The sequence below is a fragment of the Rhinatrema bivittatum genome, chromosome 5 (assembly GCF_901001135.1).
Source record: "Rhinatrema bivittatum chromosome 5, aRhiBiv1.1, whole genome shotgun sequence".
Classification (NCBI taxonomy): domain Eukaryota; kingdom Metazoa; phylum Chordata; class Amphibia; order Gymnophiona; family Rhinatrematidae; genus Rhinatrema; species Rhinatrema bivittatum.
Genome location: NC_042619.1, coordinates 287,058,577 through 287,080,328, shown reverse-complemented (window position 1 = coordinate 287,080,328; position 21,752 = coordinate 287,058,577). Strand labels below are relative to the sequence as shown.

Here is a 21,752-nt window from a genome sequence, read left to right as displayed (position 1 = left end):
TAGTACTACTATCATACTCTATTCAATTTTCAATTACAAAATATACATCATAATTAAATAATATGACCAACATTATTATCTCTCACCTTTCTTCTTGAGGTCTTCAACCTCACGAGGGTAGGAGGCTTGCCGGCAAAACTCCTCCTGGAGAGAGGCCCAGGCAGCAGTCTCCCTTTCCAGGTTAGCCCTGCTGCCTGGAAGGGGGGGGGGGGGTGTAAAGGTTCCTCTCATCCAGGAGGATTAGCCGAGCCAGGAGGTCCACGTCAGCCCACATAAAGCGGGGCTTCCTGGAACTGTTTTGCTTCTTGGCAGCTGCCACCTTGGAGGAGGATGGTGGGTGGGAGTCAGTGTCCCTCTCCTCCTCCCTGTCATGTTCCATCCTACCATGAGAAAATAAAAAAGAAGCTGAAAAAAAAGTATGTGCTTTAGGACAGCTGTTTGTTCAGAAGCTCATACACTAATGCAGGGTGGGAGCTGTCTCACTCACCCTTCACCACCCACACACCATTCACTGGCTGGTACATGACATGGGGGAGGGGAGGAGTGAGGAGCCAGGCAACTCCCCCCCCCCACCCCCCATCTGTGAAGGAAAGCTATCTGTTCAGAAGCCAGCCTCACACTGGTAATACAGGGAGGGAGCTGTCTCACCCTTCACCATTTCCCCCCCCTCTCCCACACACCATTCACTGGCTGGGACATGGGGGAGGGGAGGAGTGAGGGGCCAGGCATCTTCCCCGTCTGTGAAGGACAGCTGACAAAACTGGTGACATTGACAGTCTCTGTGTTAAACTTTTTTTTTCACTAAACTAGCATAAAATAAAATGAAGTACTTTGTGTGTTAAACTTTTAATTTCCCCTATTGTAACTTCATTTAATATTATTTTAATATTATTTTTTATTTTATGCTACTTTACCGAAAAAGTGCATTAATAACTATTAACTATATAACTAAACTAAGTAACTACTAAAGTAACTATATACTATAGAAAACCTAAAACAAAACCTTATATACTTACAGTGGTACAATTTGAGCACTCTGCTCTCTGTACTGTACTGTATGTACTCGTAGTGTGCGTAGATAGACTAGGCTGACTCGCTGAGCCTTGAGTCTCTGATGCTGTCGATCAAAACTATCAGACTGTCTTCTTCTGATTCTTCTCTGGCTGTTAGTTTGCATTTGAAAAAGCAAAATGGCCCCTGGGGACACCAACGAGCATGCTCAGGTTAGTGAGCGCTAATTTGAGTTAGCGCTCACTAAGGCATAAAGAGTGCGCATTAACTCCAGATGAGTTAGTAATGGCTCTACATTCCCATTGGCTGTCCTCAAGGTGGAGCGAACCAGTGGGAACCCAGAACCATACCTCTAGCTAATGAACTCCTCATAAATTGATACGTTTTAATTTTTAAGTTGCACTTTTTATTAGTGCACACTAACACCAACATAGTGAGCATTACATCCCATTAGTGCGCACTAACTCAGTGCGCCGAAAAAAAAAAACCCGACACGTAGAAAAAACTAAATCTTTGAACGAAGCAGCCAACCAAAGCCTGACCCGAACCCTAAAAACGAAGCACATCTCTAGTGGAGATAATGGACAGCCTTGTCGGGTGCCACGCTGTATGTCAAAACTTTGGGAGATATCTCCATTGGCTAGAATCAGGACGATGGGGCCTGACACAGTAAGGAAATGAGCTGCATAATGTTCCCCGTTATCCCATAGCGCTGTTGGACCGAGAATATGTAAGGCCAGGATACCCTGTCAAAAGCCTTTTTGGCATCAAACCCCACTACTAACGCTGGCGAGCCCTTTCTTTTACAATGAGACATCGTCATCCATAGATGGATTATATGCTTGCCCGAGGATCATCCCTTGACAAATCCAGCCTGTTCCTTAGAAATCAAAAAGGGCAGAACCACATGGAGGTGGGTGGCAATGATTTTTGCAAATAATTTGATGTCAAAATTCAATAGGGAGATAGGGCAGTAGGAGGCTGGGTTTAAGGGATCTTTCCCCCCCCTTTGGAAGTACAGTTATATATGCTAAAGTTGCTTCCTTCGGAAATGATCCACTGTCCTTTGCTGCCTGAAAATAGTCCCGGATGTCTATGCTCAGTTTCTTGCTCAACATCTTGTAGTATTCCGCATTAAAGCCGGGGCCTTATGAGCGGGGCTGGCCTTGATCCCAGCGACAATCTCATGTACCTCAAAGGGTCTATTTAACCAATCTCGTTGGGCTGGGGATAAAGTGGATAAAGATAATCCCTGAAAGAATGCCCCTTCCTGGGTGTCCGCATCTTTTATCACCTCAGCCCTATATAGCGTCTCATAAAATGTTCTAAAAATATCACAAATGGAGGCAGCAGAACTGTGACTAATGCCCTTGGTGTCACGGAGGGCATTAATAAAAGTCTGTCCTCTATGAGCTTTAACCAAAGCCACCAATAGTTTTCCCACCTTATTACCATAGCGATATAGGTTATGGGATGCATATAGCATAGTTTTCTCTGTTTGTTGATGTATATAACTATTTAGGGATGTTAGCACCTCTCTGTATGATTGTTTATTAGGTGCAGGAAGGTAGTTGATTAAGTGGGCCTTAACCTTTCGCAGCTCCCCCTCCAGTTCCAATATGTGCCTATCCATCAATTTATTGATGGATAGGCACATATTATGCGGTTATGTCCCCCCTCATCACTGCCTTTCCAGCAGTCCAAAACAATAACGGGGACATCCTGTGCTATCTATTATTGGAAGTGTAATCCGCCCATTTCTCTCTAAGATATGCCTGAAAGTCTAAATCAGCAGCTAGATGAAAGGGGAATCTCCATCTGCATGGCCTACCCCCATCTTTCCCCCATTTCAACTCCATCCAAATCATAAAGTGATCAGAGAACTCTGTCAATCTGATCTCCACCTGTTGTACCTGGGCTAAGCCTCCCCATGAGAAGAGTATGTAGTCAATCCGGGACATAGTCATATGAGCCCGGGATATGTGAGTGTAATCAGATTCCTCTGGATGGAGAATTCTCCAGCTATCTAGGAGTTGTAAATGGCTGCATAAAAAGGAGATCCCTTTGCTTTTCCCCAGTGCTGCAATGGCCACCTATGAGGATCTATCCAGGATGGGATCAGCCACGCTGTTAAAGTCCCCCACTACCGTCAAGGGGCCCTGAGTCACTCTTACAAGGTCTTGCATGAGGGATGTGAAAAATGCATGTGAATACACATTTGGAGCATACACGCTACATATAGTAATAACTCGGCCACTAATTTTCCCCACTACTATCAGATAACGTCCCATTGCATCCATAGTGGTAGATATCCATTCCCATGCTACCTTTTTTCCAATAGGGACTGCCACACCCCCTTTTCTATGTACCGACAGGGCTGAGTAGACTTCTCCCATCCAGTCTTTCTGCAGCTTCTGATGTTCCAGAGCAGTTAGATGTGTCTCCTGGATGCAGGCCACCTGTGCTTTGTGTCTGCGTAAGGAGGCTAGCAATTTTGTACGCTTCACTGGGGATCCTATACCAGCCACATTCCATGAGACTATCTGAATGTTTTCGCCCATATTTAATCCAATATCCAAGAGAAAAAAGAAGTTTAGAGAGCAATAGTGAAATCAGTAGGTTCTGCTGCCCCCAGCCTAGGAGACGAACCACGCATAACCCCCACATTGACCAAGACACAATGAAATCAGAGCAGTGTCCCTCAAAGTGTTGAACTGCATCAGAGATCCCCAATTCCCTGACTTGCCAGCCCTCAGCCTTTCCCTCCCCCCCCCCCCCATGCTTTCATCCTATTCTCCAACACCAAAGGCCTCCAAGAATAGGAGGTATAGAGACCACATTATCATCCAGACCAGTCCCCCCTCCACCACAACTAACAAAGGTAACATATAAACACACAGTCACAAAGAAACAGAGAGCACAGAATCATGTCAAGGCTCTGGGTACCTGCCTGAAGCTACCAGCCTCGAGGCACAAGCCAGCCTAAGCCATGTCAAGAGTCCTGTACTGGTAATGATCTGAAATGGTCAGCCCCAGCAGTCTTGGTTAGGGGTCTACTTGAGTGTCCAGAAACCGCCGGGCACTGTCCACCATTTCGAAGGTACGCCAAGCACCCTGATGTTCCAGTCGAAGAATAGCCAGATATTGCAGTGAGAATTTAATACTTTTTTCAAATAAGGTGTTGCAGATCTTTGAATATCCCTCTGCTTTGCAGAAACAGCAGTGGAAAAATCCTGGAAGATCAAGATCTTAGAACCTTCATGCTCCAAAGCCTATTTTTTTCCGGTAGGCTTGTAGTATAAGCATTTTGTGGGCATAGTTCAGGAAATGGGCTATTACCAACCTTGGTCGAGCGCTGCCAGGCAGCTGTGCCCCTAGCCTGTGGGCCCTTTCCACTACACATTGCCCCAAAGGTTCTGAAGCCCCAAATCCTCTAGTAGCCAGCCCTCCAAAAGCAGAGCCAAGTCCCGATCAGGAATGGAGTCAGGGAGGCTTACGAACAGCAAGTTGTTGCTGCGGGATCGGTTCTTGAGGTCCTCTACCTTAGCTTCCAGGGCTTTCACTTGCTGTTCCATGTGGTTTTGCTGCTGCTGCAGGGCCTGTGTTTCTGTTTCCAGTCCCACAATCTGGGTCTGAGTGTATTCTACCTGCTTCTTGATTTCTTGCAGGGTTTCATTGTCTGTGGATATTTGCTGCGGCAAGGCTTGAAATCGAGCATCTAGCGCCTGAACAACAGCGAGGGTAACCTCTTCCACTAAGACACAACAGTGCTTGCCCGCACTGGCCCGGGCTCGGTAGCCCATCGGCCATCTTGGAATCAGCTGTCTTCCCCGGAGGCTTCTTCTCCCACTGCGGCTTACTTGACATCCGGCCACCGGACTGCCAGAAATCTGCCAGGTGCTTTTGGGTAGCCACGAGGAAGATGGGGCACTTTTTTCAACTCCTGAAAAGTGCCAAAAATTTAGCAATTGTTGGCCCGGAGCGGAGGGGGGACCGGGAGTGGGTAAGGCGCACGTCTTACCCATGCATCAGATCACGTGATCTCCATGGAGGCTATTTTAATTTCTGCTTGCATGCATGTAAGTGATGCTTAGTATCTATGCAGCTTTTTAATTGGATTTAGAGACAGAAGAAACTGTTCTTTTTAGTTCTCTTAAATTTGTAAATTAAAGGCCCTAAACCTTGGCTGATAGTGAAGCAAAGTTAATTTCCAACTCACTCCCAGTAATTGGTGATGTATCCTCTAGTATTTGAAGTTTTTATCCACCCTTCCTACCTGTGGGAGCAGAGAGCAGAAGGAATTTTTTCTTTTTTCAAGTCATTTGGTGCCCTTCAGTCAAAGGAATTCCTTTCTCATCTGGCACTTGGTGGAGAAGGATTGAATACACGATGGTACCATAATTGGGAGGAGAGAGGAGAAGTTGAGCTACCAGGCTTCATGCTCACAAACAGCAACCAGCTTCTGGAAATTAGGGGTGTGAATTCTGTGAATCGATCGTCTTAACCGATCGATTTTGGCTGGGGGGGGAGGTAAATCTTATCGTCGTGTTTTTTTTTGTTAAAAAAAATCGTTAAAATCGTAAATCGGGGGAGGCCGGGAAAACCGGCACACCAAAAAAACCCCTAAAAACCCACCCCGAACCTTTAAAACAAAATCCCCCCACCCTCCCGAACCCCCCCAAAATGTTTTAAATTACCTGGGGTCCAGTGGGGGGGTCCCGACGCGATCTCCAGCTCTCTGGCCACTGCTGCATTGAGAAATGCGCCGGTGGCCCTTTGCCCTTATCATGTGACAGGGCAAAGGTAGCGCCAGCGCCATTTTGGTTCCTGACTCCTGACATCACGCGTGCAGGAGATCGCCCCCGGACCCCCGCTGGACCCCCAGGAACTTTTGGCCAGCTTGGGGGGGCTCCTGACCCCCACAAGACTTGCCAAAAGTCCAGTGGGGGTCCGGGAGCAACCTACTGCATGCGGGCTGTATTGCCAATCTTCAAACTGGCGGCCGGCGCTACCTTTGCCCTGTCACATGATAAGGACAAAGGGCCACCGGCGCCATTTCTCAACGCAGCAGTGGCCAGAGAGCTGGAGATCGCGTCGGGACCCCCCCACTGGACCCCAGGTAATTAAAAAACATTTTGGGGGGGTTCGGGAGGGTGGGGGATTTGTTTTAAAGGTTGGGGTGGGTTTTAGGGTTTTTTGGTGTGCCGGTTTTCCCGCGCCCTATTTAACGATACAATACAAAATGCCCCTGACGATAAATCGGGGGGCATTTGTATTGTATCGTGCACTCTAACGATTTTGGAGACGATTTTAAAAATTATCTGACGATAATTTTAATCGTTCAAAAACGATTCACATCCCGACTGGATATATGGGTTTGGGGGCTGAAGTTTTTCCCTCTTGGTTCAGGACTGTTTCAGAATAATGCCACTTTATTGATCAAGTGATATCACAAGGAAAAGGCAACTAGGAGCAAGCTCCAGTAGTGGTCTAAAATCCATTATATTCAGTGAAAATTAAATACTGTTTCTAGACAAGGGGAACAGTGTGCCAGGGTTTGGTCAGAAGTAAGAAGAGTGAAACCAGTCTTGGCTGGCTTTTGGGGTGGTCTCCCTTGAGCCTTTAGTTGTGTATTTATTTGAATGGCTCTTGAACTAGAGAAGAATAGTAGGAGGGGTGAGACCAGTTTTTTTCCTGGTCTTTATCTTCAGCCATTGTCAGTTCCAACTGACATTTCTTTGTTCAAGCCAGTGTTGCCAATTTAGCAATTGTATTGCTAGATCTGGTGACTTTTTGAACTAGATGGAGATTTTAGAACTGTGAATGCAACAGGGAACTAATTTAGCTATTTTTGGACAATCTTGCTACAAATCTAGTGACTTTCTCACTGCTCTAAAATTTCCATCAGGTTCCCGACTTAACATGTCTGGAAGCAGAAAAGTTCAAGAGTGTGGGACTCCCTCTAGCTAAAATGCCCCAGGAACATGTAAGAGAGTGAGACTTCCTCTGGATAGAGTGCCATGCTAGCTGGTCTGCCCTCTGTCCCCCGGCCACAATTCCTCACTCTTCAGAGCAGACTCTGCTGGTTCATTCTTTACCCTGGAGAATCTGATGACTTCACAGCCAACCAGCAAAAAAAAAAAAAAAAAAAAGAGCAGGACTGCAAATTTATTATCACCTTATGACATACTGACAGCAGGGGAAGAACAAAAGGGGAGGGCTATGTTTTATTATCAGCAATCTTTTTTTGTTTTTACTGTGCTGCTGGGAGTCAGCGGAAGTTCTGTGCTCTGCTAATCAGGTTTCTGTGTGAGCTGATCTCAGAGAAGGGCTGTGCTGGAGGCCATGGGCAGGGCAAATGGAAACAGTGAGTGTTCTGAAGCATGAGAAGGATGTGCAAAAATGGCTGCTACAGGCTTCCTAAGGACTGGTAGCAAGTGTAAGAACTTTATATGATGATGATGCTGTAGTGCCTTGGTTAGCTAGTTCAAGAGGAGGGGACACTTGCTATGCGAGCACATGAGCAGCAGTAGAAGCATACGTGTGTGTGTGTCAGAAGGAAAGAGGACATTTCTTTGTCTGAGATGTGTCAGCATCTGAGAAAGTCTTAGTGTGTGTCTGGGATAGTGTCAAAGAGAGAGTGGGTGTGCATATCAGTGTCTGAGAGTGTCTGAAAAGTGTGTGTGACTGAGAGAGTGTGTGTGTGTCAGTTTTTCAGACAGCAAGAAATTAAGGGGTAAATTTTCAAAATTTATGTGCGCGCATCCATGTGTGCGTGCTACCCGGCGAGTACGCTGGCGCGCGCATGTTATAAAATGCCAGGTCAGCACACACAAGGGGTGGGGGGGCAACTTTAGCAAAAACATGCAGCGACACATCAGAGCCTTCCCCAGTTCCATCCCAGTCTGCTCCAAATGGCCGCTGTGCCGGATGCCTCTAGCCTCATCCCACCCCCCTGGACCACCCCTTTTTCAAGCTCTGGGACTTACACGTGTTCCGGGGTTTACGCGTGTGGCCAGGCTGTTTGAAAATTGGCCCAGAACGCGTAAGCCCTGGCCAAATGCATAAACCCCGGACTTTTATGCATGCCAGGGTTTGAAAGTCTACCCCAGAGTGTGTAAGCCACCCCCTTTTTCCACTCGACTCCCTCCCTCAAATCTGCGCCAGTATTAGGGTGATCACTATGTGAACACCACTGTGCAACAACATGGTTCTACCTATTTTTTTTTTTTTTACCAAATTTGGAGACTTTTCAAAGTGGATTTAGTGCTAGTTGAAGCTGGCCTGTCATGAGTTGGTGGAGGATCACATTATCACATAGTTTTTCAGTGCACTGTCTTTCCTCAGATTACTTATCTATATTCAGGTCTCCAAATGAAAAGTTTCTTTGAGTGGGGGAGAGTTACAGTGTCACAGTGTTTCAGTATTCATCACTCTCAGTGTAACAGGTTTCCTTCAGCCATCTGTATAACTCAAAACATGTCGTCAGATGTTTCAGATGCACTTCATAATTCAGCACAATACAAGGGATGTGAATCGTTTTTTGACGATTTAAAATATCGTCCGATATATTTTAAATCGTCAAAAATCGTTAGGGCCACGATACAATACCAATTCCCCCGATTTATCGTTAAAAAATCATAAATCAGGGGAAGGGGGAGGGCAGGAAAACCGGCACACTAAAACCCCCTAAAACCCACCCCCGACCCTTTAAATTAAATCCCCCACCCTCCCGAACCCCCCCCCAAATGCTTTAAATTACCTGGGGATCCAGCGGTGGACCAGAACGGCGGCGGTCCGGAACGGCCCCCTCAATTGAATCCTTTTGTCTTCAGCCGGCGCCATTTTGCAAAATGGCCGCCGCAAAATGGCGGCGGCCATAGACAAAAACGATTCGACGCAGGAGGTCGTTCCGGACCCCCGCTGGACTTTTGGCAAGTCTTGTGGGGGTCAGGAGGCCCCCCCAAGCTGGCCAAAAGTTTCTGGGAGTCCAGCAGGGTTCAGGAAGCGATTTCTTGCCGCGAATCGTTTTCCGTACGGAAAATGGCGCCGGCAGGAGATCGACTGCAGGAGGTCGTTCAGCGGCGGTCCGGAACCCCCGCTGAACGACCTCCTACAGTCGATCTCCTGCCGGCGCCATTTTCCGTACGGAAAACGATTCGCGGCAAGAAATCGCTTCCTGAACCCCGCTGGACTCCCAGAAACTTTTGGCCAGCTTGGGGGGGGCCTCCTGACCCCCACAAGACTTGCCAAAAGTCCAGCGGGGGTCCGGAACGACCTCCTGCGTCGAATCGTTTTTGTCTATGGCCGCCGCCATTTTGCGGCGGCCATTTTGCAAACTGGCGCCGGCTGAAGACAAAAGGATTCAATTGAGGGGGCCGTTCCGGACCGCCGCCTTTCTGGACCACCGCTGGATCCCCAGGTAATTTAAAGCATTTGTGGGGGGGGGGTTCGGGAGGGTGGGGGATTTAATTTAAAGGGTCGGGGGTGGGTTTTAGGGGGTTGGCTCACGATTTTAACGATTTTTCACGATATTTTTAAAACCCAAACGGCAACAATACGATTCCCTCCCCCTCCCAGCCGAAATCGATCGTTAAGACGATCGAGGACACGATTCACATCTCTACACAATACATCACTCACTCTACACAGCTATTATGAACTCAGAAACTGCTACAGACAAATATTCATATAGAAGATAATCTACATTTCTGCACTCACAGGCTGATGCAGAGAGATGCATTCAGTATAATGATTGGTTTTACCAGCAGAACGCAGTTTGTGAATGTAAATCTTACTGTTGATACAGGATAGGTTAGGTTAATTCCCTCAAGTGGAAATCCCATGCTAATGAGGGCATTATATATATCCCCCCCCCCCCCCCCAGTACAGAGAGGTGTTCTGACTGAACTCACATTTTTTTAATGTTCGAAACTTTACACCTGGTCAGTCATGGAATAAAGTTTTCAGAATTGCTGTGCTAGCACATCAAACTGAGGGAGAGACAGAAAAAAAAAAGGTTTCCCTTCTTGTATTGCATCAGCCTGTTAGCCAGATAAATACAGACTTATCCAGCTAACAGGTCGATACAGTAACGTTGAGTTAAAGATTCCCTGTCTGTAACGTGCTGGGAGCGCACAATACAGACGAGTAAGGCCATCCAGCGATACAGTCTCCAGTTTCACGCGTCCTTAGCGCTTCCTAAACCCTTTCCTAAACCCTTTCCGCACCCAGCATGTAAATGAACGAAAAAGCTGTATAATGAAGGAATTAGCTATTCCCCTGCGATACTGTAACGGGCGCTGATATTATCTCCTCCGTAACCCGCTGTTCTGCTGCGGCCTTAACCTGCTAGTTTACTGCCTCCCCCTAGTAGGAGTTAGTGTAGTGTAGTGTAGTGTAAAAACATTGCTTACCCGCCCTGGTCCCGTCCGGTCTCCTGCAGCCCCGTCCGGTCCCCTCCTCCCGAAGCAAAAAAAAAAACAAACGAAAAAGTAGCAAGGCTCGGGCCTGCTACGGTAAGTGTAAAAAGTGTAAAAAGTGTAAAAAACAAAAAACCTGTGTGTTATATAAAAAAATAAAACAATTTTAAATACCTGTCAGAGGGCCGTGGGTCCAGGCAGCCGGTGGGCGGTGGGCAGCCATCAGTGGCATCCGGTAGTCCCTTCTCCCTTCCTCCCTCCCTCCCCTGCCTGGAGGAGCGCCAAAATCGCACGGGCGGGTCGGCAGCGGGGGGGCGGCAGCGGGGGGGGGCGGCAGCAGGATCCGGGAGCGGCGGGTAGGCAGCAGCGGGGTCCGGGGGGCAGCGGCAGCAGGATCCAGGGGCGGCAGCGTGTTCGATCGGGCAGGCAGGTAGGTGGCAAAAAAAAGATGGCCGCCTGCACGGGAAAAGCGTGCAATTGGCCACTGAAGACGTGACGTCACGACGTTTGGCGTCACGGGGTGTGACGTCACGTCTTCAGCGGCCAATTGCAGCTTTCCCCCGTGCAGGCGGCCATCTTTTTTTCCCACCTACCTGCCCGATCGAACACGCTGCCGCCCCTGGATCCTGCTGCCGCTGCCCCCCCGGACCCTGCTGCTGCCTACCCGCCGCTCCCGGATCCTGCTGCCGCCCCCCGCTGCCGCCCCGCCCGTGCGATTTTGGCGCTCATCCAGGCAGGGGAGGGAGGGAGGAAGGGAGAAGGGACTACCGGATGCCGCTGATGGCTGCCCGCCGCCCACCGGCCGCCTGGACCCACGGCCCTCCGACAGGTATTTAAAATTGTTTTATTTTTTTATATAACACACAGGTTTTTTGTTTTTTACACATTTTACACTTTTTACACTTTTTTACACTTCCTGGTGCCTGTCATTTCAAATGTCATTTGAAATGACAGGTACCAGCGCACCCAGGTTACTGTATAGGCGCTGTTACAGCGCCTATACAGTAAAATGGGTTGCGCGGGCATAACCCTTCCCTAACGCTTCACAGCCGCGGCATGCATTTGCATGCGATTAGAAGAGAGAATCAGGCATTAGGTCAGGAGAACTGTGCGTGCGGGGAGACACTGCCGCACTGTTTTTACCGCGGCCTTACTGTATCGAGCCGTAAGTGGCAGAGGGTAACCACAACCAGATAACTGGATAAGTACAGACTTATTGGCTATCTGGCCACAGTTACTGATCACCATTTAGTTGGATAAGTACTGATTTATCCGGCTATCTGGCCACACTCCAGTATTCTCAGTGATTTATTTCCAGGGACGCCTCCCCCTTCCTAAGTTAAAATGCACAGTCAGCTTGTGCTGACCACAAATTTTAATTCAAATACACTTTAATTCATAATGCTTAGCACACCATTAGCTTACTGCATTGTGAGTTAAAACATGTTTTACTTGTGCATTAAAACTGTGCACTGAAATCCAGCTAATTGATTTTAACCCGGGCCTGCGGATGTTCATAAAGTTTCTCAATCCACTTAATAAAAGTGTTACCAAAGCCCATTCGAGAAAGGGTAGAAAATAAAAAGGGCCAGTGGACAAGATCAAACGCCTTTTCGGCATCCAGGGAGAGGAGGACAGCAGGAACTTTAGCGTGAGAAACATAGTCAACAATGTCAACAATGCGCCGGACATTATCAGCCGCTAAGCGGCCAGGTACAAATCCGACCTGATCGGAGTGAACAAGGTTAGTTAAGACCCCATTGAGGCGAGCTGCTAAAATCTTGGCAAGTAATTTCAAATCAATGTTTATCAAAGAAATAGGTCGATAGGACCCGCAGTGTGTGCTATCACGACCCGGCTTGGCTATAACCGAGATGCCAGCAGTGTTACTATCTGGAGCTATATGCCCCTCAGTGCGTAGGGAATTAAACATATCAGTGAGTGGGTCAACAAGGACAGCAGCCAACTGGCGATATTACGAGCCCGTAAACCCATCAAGGCCTGGAGCCTTACCCGGCTTCAAGCCCTTGATTGCCTCTAACACTTCATGGGGTTCTATAGGCCGGTCCAGACATTCCCGTTGGGCCTGAGTAAGAGTAGACAATGATACAGAATTCAGGTATGAGGTAATATCACCCTCCAGAATACCTGAGGCTCCCGAATAAAGCTTGGCATAAAACTCCGTGAAACGGTCCCGAATTTCGGCAGAGGTTGTAACAATAGACCCCTGCGTGTTGCAGATCTTCGCTACAAGGGTTTGGGCTCGAGCTGCTTTAAGCTTCTGAGCTAAATAGCGTCCTGCTTTGTTGCCACCTTCAAAAAATTGTTGTTTCAACATAAGCAAGTGGTGACTAATGGAGGTATCTTCAAGAGCACGCAAAGCGTCCTTAGCCCTGAGTAATTTATGATAGGTGGATTTAGAGCCATCAATGATATGCTGTTGAGTGAGTGTAGCAATCTCTAACAGCAGACGAGAACACTCTTTCTCCCTCTCCCTATTACAATGAACAGCCCTAGAAATAAACCACCCCCGAAGCACAGCCTTAGAACAATCCCACACTGTGGTAGGACGAGAGGCGTCCTTGGTATTGTGGCGGAAGTACTCCCTGAGATGATCAGCAGTGCGAGTGAGGAAGTCCTTATCCTTTAACAAGCTGTCATTTAGGTGCCAAGCTTTAAACCCTCTATCCCGGTCACCCAAGCGAGCAGCGATCTACACCGGCCCATGATCGGACCACGTGATGGGTTCGATACCAGCCCCTGAAACAGCATTCTGCAAGTGGGAAGATATAAACAGATAGTCAATACAGGAGTATGTACCGTGCGGTGAGGAGTAGAAGGTGTATGATCGAGAGCGAGGGAAATGTTGTCTCCATATATCCACCAGACTCCATCTCTCTAGAAAGGAACTCCACTCCTTCCGCATCCCAAGAGGGGCGGTCGACTGTACTGTCTAAGGACGGGTCATATACTGCATTGAAGTCTCCACCGAGCACCAGGTCGCCCTCGCTATAGGATAAAAGCAACTGGTCTATTTCGTGGAGAAAGGGGACTTGGGAAGTATTAGGAAAATAAACATTCAATAGGGTAATAACACTAGATCCCACTCGCACTTTGAGAAGGATATAGCAGCCACGAGAGTCGAGATGTTTATCCAAGACCTCATGAGTTAAGGAATGAGAGACAAGGATTCCCACGCCGGCGTAGCGTGAAGATTTGGTACTGGCCGCCCAATAAGACTGAGCATAGGACGGGAAAATCAAGAGTTTTTCATGGTGCTTGCGTATATGTGTTTCTTGGACAAAGCCAATAGTGGCCCCCAAACTCTGCAGTTCCCGTTTGAGTAATAGGCGCTTGCGGGGTGTATTGAGGCCCTTTACATTAAGAGAAACAATTTTATACGCCATGATCTAGAGCAATAGAGAATAAACCCTCTGAACTCTGACAAGACCCAAGATATAGAGAGGAAAAAACCACTCGCCCTCCTGCAAAGAAAAATGATTATAAGGAATGTCCTCAGTAGAAACAGAAAAAAACCAGTTGACCACCCCATTAGTCCAATTGTGTGCCACCGTAGCTCGGTGGTGAACACACTCCAACGGGGTGCACTCATCAGAATGCAAGCAGACTCCCAACTCCCCCCCCCCCCCTCCCCACAAGCCCAACATGAACTCAACCAGCAAAAAGAGTGAAGCAAACCCAGCAAGTCAATCATAAATAGTATGACTATGAGCAAAATTGTAAGCTAATATATGCTTGTCAGTAAGCTAATATATGCTTGTCAGTAAGGCACGAAGGCTCTCAGCTACAAGTCCAGAACTGCACCAGGGGTGTGTAGAACACAGGCAACAGTCCAAATCAGTATTCCGAAGGTCACCTCAGCCCACATCCACAGAGGCGGAAGCATGATCGGATGCCTGGCGCCGGAGTCTCCTGCCGCCCTTAGCAGCACGTTGCCACCGTGGAACGGTGTCCATTTTCGCTGGCGGCGCTGTCGACTTCGGAGCCTGAAAGGTAATATCCAGGTGAGCTTGCTTGAAGGCCTCCACCGCTTCCGTCACCGATTTGATCCGATACGTGGTGCCCTGCACTTGGAACTGAAGACCAAAAGGAAATGTCCATCGGTATTGAATAGAGGAAGAGCGGAGGCTAGCAGTTACTTCACGGAGATCGTATCGTCGCTTAAGTGTAGCTGGGGCCAGATCCTGGAAGATGGAAATGGCATGATTATTCCAGCGAATTTCCTTCAAATTGCGAGCGGCCTCGGAGACCTGATTTTTCTGAAGGAAGCTATGGAAGCAGAGGACAATGTCCCTGGGGCGCTGATCGCTTCTAGGCCCCAAGGCCCGGTGCGCTCTCTCCAAGCGGATCTCCGATGGCTGCGCAGGTGAGGTAGGCGAACCCGCAGTCGCGAGGGAAAGAACATGCGCGCATATCTGTTGCGCAGTGAGAGTAGCATCATCATATTCCCCCGTGTCCGGTACTCCCCGAATCCGTATGTTGCAGCGTCTGCTGCGGTTCTCGAGGTCCTCAAGTTTATCTTGGAGAGCCCCAAGTTCACTGTGAAAAGTTAGCTGCTGGGAGTTCAGTGCATTGAGAGCCTCTCCATGACCTTCCACTCTGATGTCAATATCATCCACCCTGTGGCCCAATGCAGCAATATCCTCCTTGATATCAGCCACTGCCGCCATTATATCAGCCTTGTCCCGTTTCATGTCTGCCCGAAGCGTTATGAACCAGTCCCTAATTTCGTCTCGGGAGAGCGGAGCCGGCACTTGTGGTGAGTCAGCGCCTACCTCCGAGTCATTCCCCGCTTCTGCCGCCGCATGGTCAGACTCCATTTCGGGTGCTGCGCGGTCGCCATCTTCCAGGCCCGAGGGGAGCACTGCCTTCTCAAACGAGAACTGCCACAAATCGGCAGTTTTTCGTTTCGCAGCCATCACCGGGTGTGCTGGGCTACGATAGATTGCTGCGAAGAAAGTTTTAAGCCACAAAAGCTGATAAAATCAGCGTTTGCCGAGGTTTGCCTGCTTGTGGGGAGCGGAGCTCTGCGTTCAGGCGACTACTCTCATCCGATGCGCAACAGCGCCCCCGACCTTTCATGATCTTAAAGACCTCTATCTTATCCCCCCCTCAGCAGTCTCTTCTCCAAGCTGAACAGCCCTAACCTCTTCAGCCTTTCCTACTAGGGGAGCTGTTCCATCCCCTATGAGGAATACACCCAATCCATAGAATTATATTTCCAAACTAAAAGTTTCCTATTATAACAAGGGCCAATAAATAAAGGGAAATTAGTGAATTTCTCAAACACAAATCAGATAAAATACCATCAGAGAAGTTGGCAATAATATTTATTTATTTATTTGTCTTTTTGGATTTAGGTCACGCCTTCTCATTGGTAGCTCAAAGCCAATTCAAGTCAGTTTACAGAAACCAAGGCTGGGCCAAAGTCCCAAGATTTTTCCCGTTTCCTGAAAATCAGATAATCATTTAACAGCCAAGTATCTTTTGTTAGAGTATTCTAAAAGTCAAGGACACATAAGAAAATAGTTTCCTGTTTAGAACAGATAACTTTAAAATTGATTTTATTATTTTTAAACAACAATTTTAAAATAATAAGAAACAATGTAAAATGGATAGCTTGATAAGCACAAAACAGTTGCATAAAAATTGGCTGATTTATTAATCATAAATTGTTTGGCAGCTGATTGGTCAATAGAATGACAAACTGTTACTTCAACTTCAACATCAACAAAATAGTTAAGACAAAAAAAAAATCCCTTTTGGGATATTTTTACTAAAAGGTATTTTTAATAATACAGATTGCATTAAGTGTATTTCTAATTGTGACAAAGCCCTTAATTTAATCTGGCTCTGGGGTGCTGACATTTAACAACAGAGATGGGCAGATCATTTCTGGCCCATAGAAACTTTTTTCTGGCTTGCCAGTCATTAAAGACTGATTAACTGAAATATTTGCGTTTCCAGTCCGCTGGCACTGATATTTCAAGGTTTTGCATGGTGATGTCATCATCAAAGGCCTGACATCAGCGCCCCTCCACACATCATGTAACGCAGACATCATGCATAAATGATCGAGTTGACAGGGTCCTCCACGGAGTAAAGGGATGTTAGGTTTCCTGATCGCAGTGCTCTACTCTTTCTTCCACTGCTACTATTTTTTTCAAAGCAAGAGAAGAGTAACATTTTTGCTCACTTCACAACACTGAAAAGCTTAGAACTGTCTTCATTCATCAGCCAGGGACAGCAAAATTCTGAGTGATTTGCACAGGGAGTTTTCCAGTAGCTCCTCAGACATTTTGAAGATTGAAAAAACCTTTTTCATGCTTGCTGTCATTTGATTACAAAAAAGCCCCAGAAGTACTGGAAGACGTTCATTGATTTCCAGAGCGATTCCACCTTGAAGTTACGTTCTCATATACCTGCAAGACAGTCCAGAAAATCTTAGTTTTGTCTGACTCTACCCATGTGTGTGAGCAAACATTTTTATTTTTAAAATGCAACAAACCTCAGCTCAGAAAATATTTCAACAACAGACCTGATATTACTCTGATGCCATTGTGAAGAGGAGTAATTAACTGTATTGTTCACATCAAAAAAGAACTAAAAGTGGCACAAAATAGCAGTTTTCTCAGATTTAAAAAAATAAATTTATAAACATTTTTTATGGTTGTGCATATTTAAGTACTGAAATAAAAACTGAAGAAAATAGTAAGCTATGTCTATTTATTTTTAATTCCATCTTTCTTCCTTTTCCTAGGTGACTCCCACCTCTCACCCCTTCTCTCAAAAGGAAGCTCAAAGGAGGACCACCCGGTTCCTGGTAGAAATTAGGGTGCCTAATGTGGCCCTCTAAAAAAAAATTGACCACCTCTGTCGTAGGGGAATGCTTCCTGATTCTAATTTTCCAATGCATCTGAAAAGCTAGGCAACTTTATGTAAACTGCTAAAACTGACATTCTGCACATCTGTAGCCTAATCTAGCATATTTTTCAGGGACAGTTCTACTTTTTCTTCTTCTGATGTCTCTCTCCAATAAAAATTTACTGTCAATACTGATAGTTGTTTTACATAAACCAATTAAATAAATGTACTTCTCTGTCAAAAAGCAGGATGAACAGCCATACAAGTAGGTGACATCATCTGATAGAACTGATGGAAAAAATTTCTCTGAGCCCAGAATATGCAGACAAAAACTAAACTAGAAATCTCAACAAGCCAGATGCTGTATGCAGTGCATAGATGTCCCTGGGCACTAAGACCCTTGGAGACTCATCCTCTCACACCAAGAATGAGTCTCCAAGGGCTAGTGCCCAGGAGGGAAAGGTTAAATTGACCAACATATATGGTAATTTGGTTATTAGGACTGTAGATAGCTGGGTGGCTCTGGACTTAAGGATCACTCGGTAATTTTCCTGCCTGGTGCAAAGAAAATGGACCTTGAGCATCACCTAGATAGGATTTTAGACAGTACTGGGGAGGAGTTGACTGTCATGGTACATGTGGGCACCAACTACATAGGAAGGTACTGGAAGGAGGCTCTGGAAGCCAAATGTAGGCTCTTAGATAGAAAGTTGAAATCCAGATCCTTCAGGGTGACATTCTCTGAAATACTCCCTGTTCCATATACAGGACCCCAGAGGCAGGCAGAGCTACATTCTCAATGTGTGGATGACTTGATGGTGCAGGGAAGAGGGCTTTAGTTTTGTTAAGTACTGGTTAACATTTTGAGGAAGGGGGAAGCCTATTTCTAAAGGATGGGCTCCACATTAACTAGGGTGGAACAAACTGCTGATGCTAACCTTCAAAATTAAGATAGAGAAGCTTTTAAACTAGAATATGGGGGAAAGCCAACAGTTGCTCAGCAGCGCATGGTTTGGAAGGAGGTATTTTCAATAGATACTAAAATAAAGAGGAGGAGCACCGTGATAGAGAAGTCCCAATAAAAGCAAAAGTAGCTCATGTGCCTATAAGTAAAGAACCACCTGAGTTAAAAGATTCCAAATTACCCCTGTCAACTTATAAGCAGGTTGTTAAAACTAATAAAAAAACATAATTTAAAATGTCTGTATGCTAATGCCAGAAATCTAAAAAGTAAGATCGAAAAGTTAGAATGTATAGCACTGAATAAAGACGTAGACAAAATTGACATCTCTGAAACCTAGTGGAAGGAGGATAACTAATGGGACAGTACTATACCAGGACACAAATTTTATCGCAATGATAGAGTCGATCAACATGTGTGTGTGTGTGTGTGCGTGCACGTGCGTGTGTGCGCGTGTGCGAGTATGTGAGTGAAGATAAAGTTTGTGCGGCCCCACCTCCCCCAGTCCTCGACAATCTCAGGATAAGAGCAGGAGATATTTACATACTTATTAGTTTTAATTATTGAATGTTATTTGATGTTTCTGCTGTTTTGAAATATTTTATTGGTAATTTGGAAAATGTATAACTTTTTAAATTATTGGATGTTTTATTCATTTAAAATATTTATTCTTTTTATTCTTATGGTTTTACTGTTATGATTCATGATTTATATTTCTTTATTTTATTGTTTGATGTTTTATGAGGAATGGCAAGATTGCACTGCATACAGCATCTGGCTTGTTGAGATTTCTAGTTTAGTTTTTGTCTGCATATTTTTATTTATGCTTTATGACAGGGGTGGACAACTCTAGTCCTTGTGATCCACAAACAGGCCAAGTTTTCAGGATATCCACGATGAATATGCACGAGATAGATCTGCATGCACTGCCTCTACTGCATGCAAATCTATTTCATGCATATTCATTGTGGATATCCTGAAAATCTGGCCTGTTTGGGACTCTTGCAGACTGGGGTAGGCCACCTCTGCTTTATGGTTTATTCTGTATTTACAGTTTTCTGAAACTGTGGATATATTTTGTGTCCTATATGAGATGTTAAATATCATTTGAATACATTCCATTTTCTAAAATTGTTGCTGCAATGCTATAGAATGGTTTTAAAAATAGTTTTGCTGGGTGGCTAGAACTGGCCAGGGTTTTTTCTATTGCAGTGGTAGCTAACTCAGGTGCTTGAGAGCCACAAACAGGCCAGGTTTTCAGGATTTGAATGCACTATGGCAGTATGTGTAAATCTATCTCATACATATTTATTTAGAATAACCTGAAAACCTGGCCAGTTTGTGGCTCTTGAGGACCCAAGTTGGCACCTCTGTTCTACTGCATATAGGGCCCTTAGGAGATTTTTGTTGCGTGTGCCAGCCGCAGCAGGCCCGCGGCCAGGCCCTCTTACCCTCTTTTGCCTGCTCCACCATCTGGCTCAACTTCTCTCGTAACTAGGGATGTGAATCGTTTTAGGACGATTAAAATTATCGTCCGATAATTTTAATATCGTCTTAAACCGTTATGGAACACAATACAATACAGATTCTAACGATTTATCGTTATAAATCGTTAGAATCGTGAGCCGGCACACTAAAACCCCCTAAAACCCACCCCCGACCCTTTAAATTAAATCCCCCACCCCAATAACTTAAATAACCTGCGGGTCCAGCGGCGGTCCGGAACGGCAGCGGTCCGGAACAGGCTCCTGCTCCTGAATCTTGTCGTCTTCAGCCGGCGCCATTTTCCAAAATGGCGCCGAAAAATGGCGGCGGCCATAGACGAAAAAGATTGGACGGCAGGAGGTCCTTCCGGACCCCCGCTGGACTTTTGGCAAGTCTCGTGGGGGTCAGGAGGCCCCCCACAAGCTGGCCAAAAGTTCCTGGAGGTCCAGCGGGGGTCAGGGAGCGATTTCCCGCCGCGAATCGTTTTCGTACGGAAAATGGCGCCGGCAGGAGATCGACTGCAGGAGGTCGTTCAGCAAGGGTTCCGGCGCCTCGCTGAACGACCTCCTGCAGTCGATCTCCTGCCGGCGCCATTTTCCGTACGAAAACGATTCGTACGGCTGCACGTAAATCCAATTTAGTAAAGTCGGAAGTCCCTTGGAGGCGATCGAATAGTTCTGAGATCAGAAGCAGAGGATACTTGTCTTTATGAGTTATGAGTTTAAGCCGTGATAGTCAATACATGGCCTTAAGGATCCGTCCTTCTTCGCTCCCTAGAGACTTACCTGTGTATTGCATCTATTTATGGTGAGCCATTACCTGGCCAGATTTCCTTGATCACAGAGCCATTTCACCTTCTTACTGGTGCTCTCCATGTCAAAGAAGTGGAATTCCTCATCTTAAAAAAATCAATTCACCCTGTGGTCTTAGGCTTACCTTAGCTCCAGTGTCACTCCCCCCTGTTCAACTGGGGATCTCTTCAGCTCCAGCCTCTCTTCTTTGTTTTTCAGGTTACAGTCTGGAACCGGTACTTGCTCCTCGAGGGCCTATGTTTCCGGACTTGTTGCTGAATTCTCTTCTGCCTGGAAGTCTTCACTGCCAAACTACTTCTGTGAGTTACCATCGCTCTCTCAGAGCTTTCCCTGGAACAGGTACTCGCTCCTCAAGGGCCTATACATTCCAGCTCCTGGGCTTCTATGAGACATTGTGTGAGGGTTACCATCTGGTTCGGTACATTAATTCTGCATACCCTGCCTACTCACTATATTTCAGTTTCTCTCCAGCTCAGCCTCCAGGGAAGAAAAATCCCGCTCTGGCAGGAGAAGTTGAAGGTCAAATAAACCCTTTAGCCAGGTTCTCTTGGATGTACTCGGTCATGGCATGGGGGCGTGGAAGCAGGCAGAAGTTCAATTGGACAATCGAATTTGCGGAGAGGTGGAAGAATATCAGCCTTCTGTTTTGAGAAGACATCCTCGAAGTCCGCGTATGTTGCTGGAATGCCAGAGGACGAGGTCACTAAAGAAACAGTAGGTGGTGGTACCACTTTTTTCAAGCAGTTCTGATGACAGGCTGGACTCCATTCAATGAGCTGAAGAGATCCCCAGTCAAACTGGGGGGGAGTGACGCTGGAGCCAGGGTAAGCCCAAGACCACAGGGTGAATTGATTTTTTTAAGATGAGGAATTCCACCTCTTTGACATGGAGAGCACCAGTAAGAAGGCAAAATGGCTCGGTGATCAAGGAAATCTGGCCAGGTAATGGCTCACCATAAATAGATGCAATACACAGGTAAGTCTCTAGGGAGCGAGTAGCAATACCCAGGAGATGAACTAAATCCTTGAGAATAAGATTTCCCCGTGCTCCGACATCAATCTGAGCAAGGACTGGGAAGGACCGGCAGTCCCAGGTCAACGTTACTGGGAGAGAGAACTGAGGGGCCGGAGATGTAGTGCCCAAGATCAGGACCCCAATTGAACTTAGGCCCGGTAG

At 46.5% G+C, this 21,752-nt stretch overlaps 1 protein-coding gene across 2 annotated transcripts in view; it reads right to left on the bottom strand.

The window, feature by feature from the left end:
• Positions 1 to 16,084: 16,084 nt before the first annotated feature.
• Positions 16,085 to 21,752, bottom strand: part of LOC115092775 (disintegrin and metalloproteinase domain-containing protein 9-like) — a 1,307,906-nt gene continuing 1,302,238 nt past the window's right edge. For both annotated transcript variants that reach the window (XM_029604079.1, XM_029604080.1), the window contains exon 22: positions 16,085 to 16,876. In XM_029604079.1, coding sequence (XP_029459939.1) covers positions 16,829 to 16,876 — 48 coding nt within the window. In that variant the 3' untranslated portion in view covers positions 16,085 to 16,828. The remainder of the gene's footprint in view (positions 16,877 to 21,752) is intronic.